We start from the raw sequence: 10,379 nt of genomic DNA, 5'->3' as shown, positions 1-10,379 counted from the left end.
CGCACACCTAGGGCTAATTCATGTTGATTTAGGGCAGAAATCAAACCAATATTGCACAGCAATTATGCTTCAGAAAGAAAGAACATACAAAGGTGGTCAGGAAAGTATGAAAAAAGATTTCTCATAGAGATTTTTTTTTTTTCTCATAGAGATTTATAATCACAACTCTGTGTACATCTGGGAGCAGGCTGCCCACCATCATCAGACCGCCCCACATCATCAGACATTCCTTCCCAGCATGAGGCCCTCGTCCAGCATCAGACCCTAGTGCAACATCAGACACTCGCCCAGCAACAGGCCCTTCCCCAGCATCAGACCCGAGTCTAGCATCAGACATTCCCCCAGACTCAGACCCTAGTCCAGCATCAGAAGTCCCCCATCAGCATGAAGCCCTAGTCCAGCATCAGACACTCGGCCAGCAGCAGGCTCTCCCCGAGCTTCTGACCCTAGTCTAGCACAAGACGTTCTCCCCAGCATCAGACGTACCCCCTCAATATCCGGCCCTAGTCAAGCATCAGACCCTCCCCCAGCATCAGGCCCTAGTCCAGCATCAGATTTTCCCCCTCCCCGCCCCAGCATCAGGCCCTCTTCCCCCAAAATCAGGCCCTAGTCCAGCATCAGACCCTAGTGCAACATCAGACAGTTGCCCAGCAACAGGCCCTCCCCCAGCATCAGACCCTAGTCTAGCATCAGACATTCCCCCAGCCTCAGACCCTAGTCCAGCATCAGAAGTTCCCCCACCCCAGCCTTAGGCCCTAGCCCAGCATCAGGCCCTCCCCAGCATCAGACCCTAGTGCAACATCAGACAGTCGCCCAGAAACAGGCCCTCCCCCAGCATCAGACCCTAGTCTAGCATCAGACATTCCCCCAGCCTCAGACCTTAGTCCAGCATCATAAGCTCCCCCACCCCAGCCTTAGGCCCTCCCCAGCATCAGACCATAGTGCAACATCAGACAGTCGCCCAGAAACAGGCCGTCCCCCAGCATCAGACCCTAGTCTAGCATCAGACATTTCCCCAGCCTCAGACCCTAGTCTAGCATCAGACATTCCCCCAGCCTCAGACCCTAGTCCAGCATCAGAAGTGCCCGCCCCCAGCATGAGGCCCTAGTCCAGCATCAGACACTCGGCCAGCAGCAGGCTCTCCCCGAGCTTCTGACCCTAGTCTAGCACAAGACGTTCTCCCCAGCATCAGACGTACCCACTCAACATCCGGCCCTAGTCCGGCATCAGACCCTCCCCCAGCGTCAGGCCCTCCCCCAGAATCAGGCATGGCAGCCCCACTTGTCTGATGCTCCTGAGCACACTCAGGCAGCCCCCGAGCAGCAGGACAACAGCTCTTGCAGGAGGTGCATCTGTAGGAATCATCTGCGGAGCAGCAGCAGCTGGGGTCTGTTTCAGGTCAAGGAGAGGAGAGGGGGCACTTGCGCAGGAGGCAGCGGTGCTGTGGGCACGCTCCCCAGCTCTGCTTCTCCCCGTGGGGGCTCTGCTCTCCTGCTCTCTCACGGGCCCCAGGGCAGTGTCCTTCCAGATTCATGGTCTCCTTGATATCTCAAGCCCAAGTCCTGAGTTGCGTCCCAGTCCGGCTAGGCAGAGGCCTGGGACCACCCACGCTCAGGGGCTGAAAGGATCCCAGGGGGACAGGCAGGCCCCAGTGGGCGGCGGGGCAGGGGACGAGGGTGGCCGCCCACAGAGGGCCCCGCAGCAGCACTGCAAGGACAGCAGCGATGCCTCAGCTCACTCGGGGACGCTGCCGGCCTAGCACTCTGAGATGTTACCGCCGGCAGCAGCTCTGGGGACGCAGGAAGCCCGGTGAGTGACACCACGCCACTCAGGCCGTGTGCGTGGGCACTGCTGACCATGGCCTCGGTTTTCATTCTGGTTCCAACTGTCCCTCCAAGGGCTGACGGGCTCCTCTTCCGAACGGCACACTTGTTTTCTTTATGTGGGTGAAGGCGTCCCTGCTTGTTTCTGTCCGCACTGTTGTCGCTCATCGTGTGGTTTCCTCGTTACAACCTGTGCTTGCTGCTCTTCCAGTTTAACTTAGGAGCAGCCCTTCTTTTCTGCATCAGCGTTCACGGGGCCTTTCCAGGTGGCGCGAGCTGTAAAGGTCTGCCTGCCAATGTGAGAGATAACGAGATGTGGGTTGGATCCCTGGGTCGAGAAGATGCCCTGGAGGAGGGCATGGCAGCCCACTCCAGTATTCTTGCCTGGAGAATCCCATGGACAGAGGAGCTAGTGGGCTACACTCCCTGGGGTCGCAAAGAGTCAGACACGACTGAAGCAGTTTAGCACACACTCAGGCTTTAGTTCAGTCGCTCAGTTGTGTCCGACTCTTTGGCACTCCGTGGACTGCAGCACTCCGGGCTTTGCTGTCCTTCACTACCTCCTGGAGTTTGCTCAAACTCAAGGCCATTGAGTCAGGGACGCCATAGAACCATCTCATTCCCGTTGCACCCACCAGAGCGGGGGCTGGGGCTCGGCAAAGTGCACGGTCCCACTGCCTGGGTGTGCACCTGCCCTCACCACTCCCTGACCGCGTGACCATCACTGTGTCCTCCTCTGTAAATCGGGAGGTGGCAGCCCCTGCTTGGGAAGGGGCACGCCCAGCATCTGGCATATAATCAATGCACCTTCCATCTCAGCGTTGTCTTTACTAAGACTAGGGATAGCATTGAATAATCTGCTCCTTTTTCTCTCTTGTATCTTAACTGTGGTCCAGACCACATCTTGTTTCACTTACCCCTGGGTGTATATCCCACACCCAGCACAAACAAGACACTCTACAAATATCTGGCTGAAGAGGCAGGAACATACCCTGTCCTCAAGGAGATGAAGCCGAGAGAGATGGGGGCCTAATGGTAACACTGTGTGGTGAGGAGACCCCAGGAGGACCTGCGTGACTGTGTGGTGGGGCGTGGGCCATGGGCAGAGCCCCTGAGGAGCTCCTGGGGATGAGGAAGGTGGCAGGAAGGAGGAGGAGGGCCGTTCCTTGTGCGATGTCCAGAGATTGGACCTCACCCCTCACTGATGAGCACTTAGGCCGTTTCCAAACACTTGTCAGTGTTCTGGACGAAACAATCATTGCCCAGCTCCTACTCAATCAACTTCATAGAATATGTTTCTAGCGTTGGAGTATAAACATCTGCTTTATTCTTTCCATGCTTCATTCATCCACCCATCGAGCCAGCCATCTCTTCAACCATCCATACACACTCACTAATCCATATTCCACCCACTCATGAATTCCGTCTACCCATCAAGCCAGATATCTGTTCATCCATGCATCCACTCTCTAATCCATCCCTCCATCCCTCTACACATAATTCATCCACCCATCCACTCATTAACTCATCAGATCATCTTGGACCCACCGAGAAGACGGATGCCTCCTCCGCTCCTGCTCCCAGGAGGACCCCGAGCGTGAGTGACAGGAGCCTCGTGGGGCAGCGGGGGAGACACAGAAGGGACATGCCTGCAGGCCCTCCTCCCTCTCAACGGGGAAGCACCCACCTGGTCCTAAGGCCTCCCTGCCGGGAGTCCAGGCCGGCCCTTTTACTTCTTGCCAAACAAGCGGCCGATGCAGGACATGATGCCCTTCTTCTTCGCGGCTTTCTGCAGCGAGTCCTGGCTGATGGTGTTGCTGCTGGGGTTGCCCCTGGGGCCGTCCTGAGAGCCGGTCGAGCTTTTGGGAGAGAGAAGGACCTTTAACCGGCGCCCTCGTGCAAACACACACCCGTCCTCAAGATCTACTGTTAGAACCGGCCACCCAGCAACACCCGCACCTCAACCTCAAGCACACAGTGGAGGCTCCTTCACCAACCACACTCCACACAAGCAGTGCAGGCTCCCAGCCACAGACATCCGCCCCGGGAAGCTGAGAGTCTCGGACTGGAGCTCCCCCTGGGGAGGGCTTGACTCCAGGCCAGCTGGTGCAGAGGGCACCTTGACCCTCCCTCAGGGTCTCCGCTTGGCAGGTGACGAGGCTCCCAGAGAAGGCGAGCTCCCCCACTCTGGGCAGCTCCCCCCACCTCCACAGGGTGACCGTCCCCGGCCGTGGCAGCACAGCTGCTGGTCAGGAGACCACACGTGCCCTCCATCGAGTGCTGCCTGGCTGAGGACGGGAGCTTAGCAGGCAGCGGTCTGAATGAGGACAGTGTCAGTCACTGCAGGGGATGGAGTCTCCTGAGAGGAGACCCTTGAGGAAAAGGGAGGGACCCTCAAGAGGGAACCCGAGAGGCACGGGGCCGTCACCCTCAGGAACGCACCCCGGGCGGGGCAGACCTCTAGCAAGAGCAGGAAGAAAGCTCCCACAGCGGGGTCAATCCGTAGAGATGGACGTTTTCTAAAATCAGCCAGGCCACTGAGCTCTTCTCACCCAGCACCTGAAGTTCACCACTAAACACAGGCACCGAACCCAGTGGGATTCCTTTAAAGACATCCTTCTAACTCTTTCAAGAGAAGAGGCGCAGGGCTCCTGAAACTGACGACGAGGCGCGCAGGCCCCTTACTTGCGGGTGTCCCTGACGTCCTCGGGGCCGGCAGTGCGCAGCGCCCCCGTGTGCAGCCGGTCCAGCCGAAGGGACCGTGGCGAGGCAGGGCTCGAGGTTTCACCTTTGATGGTGGTCTCGTCGTCTTCTACCTCTTCCATTAAAGCTGGCAGCTGAGTGAGACAGGTGTAAAATGGCAGTGTAAAACTTGCTAACGATAGACTGTGTCAGAAAAGGCAACCTCACAGGCTTTACATTATAACCGAAAACTTATATGTAAATTTATTTGGTATGCTTTCCTCCAAGTACAAAAAAAACAAAAAACAAACAAACAAAAAACCACCCTTGTTCCAGCTTAGTGCCATCTTACAGGACTGTCTTGTTCAAGAGAAGCGGGGCGTGGGGCAGCGAGAGCACCCGACTGAGTGCAGACGCCCTGGACGGGAGCCTCCCTGAAGCCGGGCTCCGCCCTCCCTGGAATCCAGCGACCAGACGGCCACGCCGGGCAGGACAGCAGACAGACGCCAGCACCGTGAACCCTGCATGGCATGAACCGCCCTGATGAAAGGACTCTGCTCATCGCCAGATGCTGCTCAGAAGCACCACTAGCAAGAGGAAGAAGCCTCTCAGCAAAGGCGTCCAGACCCTTCTGTTTGAAGGAGCAAAGGACACAGCTTGTGCCACCACCCAAGATCATTGGTAGTGACGATGCAGCCACTGGAGCCCAGGACAACAGGGGAAAGACAGAAAAGGTACCTCACCCGGCATGCGAACACCACGTGTCTGGCTCGTGTTTCTCAGTAACGGACAGACTGGGGGCTGACACTGAAGTGCTCACTCGCAGTTCAAGTGTACTTTGCTCACTGTGGTTTACATAGAGCACCCCTAGGTTTTCACTCAGAGATGACCTTGTATGAGACTAGAGGGGTGGGATGGGGAGGGAGATGGGAGGGAGGATCAAAAGGGAAGGGGTATATGTATACCTATACCTGAGTCACGCTGAGGTTTGACAGAAAAGAACACAATTCTGTAAAGCAATTATCCTTCAATTCAAACATAAACCAATTAAAAAAAAAAAAAAAAGATGTTTCTCCTGGAGTCCCAGCTTTTCCGCTGGTCCTGGGTGTGAGGACAGGAAAGACAGTGGTGGTAACAGTGTGGGGAACAGACTAACCCCTTCAGGGTCCAGCCAGGTCTCACTAGTACATTTGGGTGTGTGGTTAAGCCAGGGGAAGTTTCAGGAAACAGGCACGGCAAGTATTTTTGTAAACAATGAGTGTGTTGTTTTAACCAACTAACCTGTGCCTTTGTAGTGGGATTCTCTAAAGAATACTGATCCACTGCAGCCCCACAGGAGCTTGGTGACAACAAAGTGACTCAGTGCAAAATACAGCTGAGCCCGTTCAACAGCAGCTGGGTAAACTATGCACCCTCCCCTGATCTCCAACAAGAACCCTCAGGCAACAGAAGGCTACAGAGGCTAGAAATTATCCCCACGGAACTGAACAGGGATCAGTCTCAAATTCAAGGTACAATAAGCCTTTATAAAAATCAGAAAACAACAGAAACAGAGTGGGAAGTGACACACCTGGGTTGACCGTGGACTCAGGGGAGACAAACACCTGCCTCAAAGTCAGGGACCGCGGCCAGCCCCTTCCCCGGGCCTCCTCCTGAGGAAGGCCTCTGGGTCCCCAGCCTGGCCGCCCGCCCCAGGAGGGAAGCCCGCCCCGCTGGTGCCCATGTGATTAGGATGGGCAGGACCGTGTCCTCACGTAACAGGAGGGCACAGCAGGCCACAGAGCTGGTGAGCAGCACACCCAGGTCACCAGCCCCAGGGCACAGTGCTGCTCCGCGGGGCCCAGTAGAAGAGCTCCCAGGCACTGAGCTGCGAGAACTGGAGCGCGGCTGCCCGAGTCCTGTGGGAAGGTCCCAGGAGTGGTCGGTCAGCGGGCTAGGAGCGGGAGAGGAACAAGGACGGCCAGCCCTCGGGGCACTGGACTCAACAACAGGGGCTCATCCAAGGGACCCGACGGGAGGGGCAGCGAGCTCCCTCCTGATGCTCCCTCCATCAGGGATGCTGTGAGGGACACGAGGGCCTCTGGAGGAAAGGGGGCGGGACGGCAGCAGGGTTAAGTGTCCAGGCTCTCATCAGACCAGTCCGCACCGCACTGCTGGGTGTGCGAGCCTGGGCACGGGGCCCGGCCTCTCTGAGCCTCAGTGTCCACGTCTGCTGACTGGGGATGACAGCAGCCTGGCCCTCACCTGGGTGTCTGCCAGATGAGATGACAGGCTCGGAAAGCACTCGCCACGCTGCCTGGCACACAGAGGCTCCTGCACACTGCTACCCCCGTCATTAGACTGCCTTCCCCCAAAGCTACCACCTACGGCTCGGATTCAGCCGTTTCTTTGAATAACATGCTGAGCGGAAATTCCACCGTGGTCCAGACGTTAGGACTTGGCACTCTCACTGCCGGGACACCGGCCTGGTCCCTGGTTGGGGAACTAAGATCCCATAAGCTGTGCAGCACGGCCAAAAAGTAACTGAAGACAATTTTAAAAATAATCCTATGTCTATTATAAATAAGCATGAGTTGATTAGAAGGTAAACAAGTGGGAGAAAGGCAAACTGTTACAAGAGTCCCCGAATGACCTATTACCAAGAGAACCATCAGCATATTTCAACTGGTGGATGAGTTTCAAAACTTCCATTAAAATGTCAATTATTCACCAGTACATAACCACATAGTGTTCATTCATGTAACAGGATAAGGACTCTTTAATACTTCACAGAGAAACAAACGTATGCTATATTATTAAATAGTTAACCTTTCGACGATGCTTCCTTAACTCACTAGGCTGAAAGATGCATGCAAAGAAATGAACAGAAACCAGATTGATTGCAACTCTGATGCTAAAAATGCAAGAAGCGTCACAGGCAAATACAGTAAAGCAAACATGACGGCAAACATAGAAGTGAGATGAAGACTTAGAGAACATGGAACTGGAAACAGAGCATATTTTTAACCACAGAAGTGAAATGAGCTATTCAAGGTTTACTAGAGAAACACTATAAATTATTACTCAGGAGATACCATTCTATTACAATATCATGATTTATTAAAGCAGAGCATTCTGGTCAGCAAAGGGCCTTAAGAGTTGTCTGTTCTCAGCCAAAATTTGCTATAAGTTAGTTTCCCTTAATAGAAAACACGTTATACTTTAAAGTAGTAATTTCACTGATTAGGAAGTTACCATAATACCTATTTTAAACCTGAACAAATCTAACCACCTATTGGACATTAATGTAAAATCCTTACCTAGAATTTGATATAAAACTTCTCAGAATAAATCCATTAAAGCAGGTATCCCATGAAAATTTGTAAGGAAAGCTAGCATAATAGCAAGTGGAGTCTTCACATCTTATGAACCATAAAAGATACTTTGCACAAGAGTCTAGGAGAGACATTAACCATGCAAAAGCTGATGAGATTTACCGTCTAAACTCCAAGCATCAACACCGAAAGGATATTGGGTCAAAAGATCATTAACTCTACGTGTAGAGGAGCATTTCTTCATGGAAGCATAATCTCATTTATGATTACACAGGTTATGTAGTGCATGATCCACCTACACAATGCTTCTAACTCTATAGCGATACACTAACTCTAACTTACTGCTATGCAGGAAAAACACCATTTAATGAGACACGAAGACAAAGCACAAACCAGACTAAGGGGACACAGGACTGATATGACCAGAGCTCAAGTGGGAGGATGGCGGAGGGGAGATGGATGTGTGAACTACAGCCTCCGGTGGGGGGGATGGGAGGCTGGAGTCTGGATTGACGAAGGCTAAACAGACAACAGGATGAGTCAGGAAATCAAAACCAATGATGAAAGCAGACACGCCATCAGAAAACTGCACAAGGAGAAAATATTCAGAACTGTTCTTTTACAAATACTCGGAAAGAAATCAAGCATGAAACCACAGAGAAATCGTCCAAGAATTTTAAATATCAACTACTTAGACAATGATACAAATTATAAAACAGTGTGTCAAAAGACCACAAAATGGACCAGTTACCACTTCACATGCATCTAAAATGACCCACAGTTAATTTAATTCTATGCTAACAACGCAGCTCACAGGAAATGGTTGGTAACAGAAAAAAGGGTTAATACAAGTGCAGTTTCAAGGCAGAGGGTTGTAAATGTGATTCACGGGGTAAACAGCAGTGTACTCAGAAACCGAGGCTACACACGCAAGAAAGCTGGCACATGTGCTTTAGAGCCGCACACTCCGTCACCAGAAGCCCTAGGGAGTCAGCCCGTGTTGAGACACGGAAAGTGAGGCAGCCTGACTTCTTCCTTGGGGCCCTGGGGCACCGGGCCTTTATCTGGTTTCACGCGCACAGCTGGCCTGAGCGAGCGGCCAGGCCCATCAGCAAGCGGACCAGATTAGATTCTTGGTTCTGTTGCCACCGCATGCCCTGCACCCTGCATCCACTCGTTCCCGATGGAAAATGTGCTGCCCGGCTTTCACTCGCCATGAGGGCGGCCTATGGTTACTTTCACGAGGCTGTCTGCTCCCTGACCACAGACTTCCCTGCCGCTGCCGTGCCCAGCACAGGCCAGGCCCACCGCTCCAGAGGCAGGCTCTGGCTGAGTTTATCATGGCGTGCTAAGCTGGTGGTCCAAATATCAAGACGGATTGGTCCCTGTGCCATTATGGAATGATTAAAGACCAGGCAGTTTTAAATGTCTTAGACCTCTGAGCATAGCAATTGTAACTGATTTTCTTCTGGGGAAAAACAGAAAAAACAAAGAAAGAAAAACAGTGTGCTCGGGGAGGCAAGGGGCAGGGAGGAGGCAGACACATACCAGAGTCATGACGCCCAGCCGGTCTCCCTGGAGCTCCTGGCTGTGCCGCCTCCTTCGGGGCGGGGAGCGCCCCCTGCTGGGCGGGCAGGAGCCGGCAAGTGAGGAGGCAGGACACAGGTTGATGGAGCTCAGGGACTTAAAACACCAAAGGCTGCCTAAGCACGCCCAGCGCGCCCTGCTCTCAGGCTCCTCGGCCCGCTGCTCCGTGCTCTCCTTCTCCTCCTGGATCCACCTAAAAGAGAGCAAAACTCGTCAGCTGCCCTTGTCAGCACAGGAACATTTCTGGCCAACAAATTTGGGCTGGCATTCTGTGTCACGATGAGCAAATTCCAGGAACATCTGCTCATTTCACATCTCGGCTAAAAGGTTCGACTTTCCCTCTTTTGAATATTCTCAAACTTGGAATAACTTAGCAGTGAGACTTACAAACTGGCCCCTGGTCATTCACGTTTGATTTGACTTATTTACGTTAACATTCTGACGGGGCCTGGGTGGAGACTCTCTCCCTGTGAGGAGATACCTGAAGTTCACAACCTTCATCTTCCCTGCTCTCAAGGCAGAGGGGCACGTCAGTGCCTCAAGTCTTTTCCACTGGGAATCAGGAACTCTCTATAACCAACACAGCGATTCACGAACAAGCTGGAGTTTCTAAACAAAAGTCCCCAGACCAGATGAAGTGCTGAGGGGATTTTTCTTTTTTAATGGTTGAATATGTACAAACACATCACTTGATGAAGTTCTCCACCAGCTTTGTGCGAGTTTCTGGATTCATGTCAATGTGCCACATTCACCTAGAATTCACGCTTACTGCTCTTCTCCCATAATGTGTAGTGGATGATTTTATATAGCAGTTTAAATACTCGATGATGCCTATAAAATGATTTCCAAAATAAACTATAGGATTCTTGCAGGTCATAACCTCTTCAGCTTCATTCTACCTATAAGTCCTGAAAGTTTCTCACTTGTTAGAGCAAGCTGATTGACAGAATTTACCATTTATGACAAGTCAACT

The 10,379-nt window shown here is 52.8% G+C and overlaps 1 protein-coding gene across 1 annotated transcript in view; it reads right to left on the bottom strand.

Annotated features, from left to right (window-relative positions):
- Window positions 1–925: 925 nt before the first annotated feature.
- The window catches only part of LOC122688479 (liprin-alpha-1-like), a 363,309-nt gene continuing 353,855 nt past the window's right edge, over window positions 926–10,379 (bottom strand). The window contains exons 10-13 of the mRNA XM_043894495.1: window positions 9,368–9,599; window positions 4,509–4,660; window positions 3,511–3,682; window positions 926–2,113 (exon numbers count right to left, since the gene is read on the bottom strand). Coding sequence (XP_043750430.1) covers window positions 3,553–3,682; window positions 4,509–4,660; window positions 9,368–9,599 — 514 coding nt within the window. The 3' untranslated portion in view covers window positions 926–2,113; window positions 3,511–3,552. The remainder of the gene's footprint in view (window positions 2,114–3,510; window positions 3,683–4,508; window positions 4,661–9,367; window positions 9,600–10,379) is intronic.

Source organism: Cervus elaphus, chromosome 33 (assembly GCF_910594005.1).
Source record: "Cervus elaphus chromosome 33, mCerEla1.1, whole genome shotgun sequence".
Lineage (NCBI taxonomy): Eukaryota > Metazoa > Chordata > Mammalia > Artiodactyla > Cervidae > Cervus > Cervus elaphus.
The sequence above is the reverse complement of the archived record's forward strand: the minus strand, read 5'-3'. Positions and strand labels throughout refer to the sequence as shown.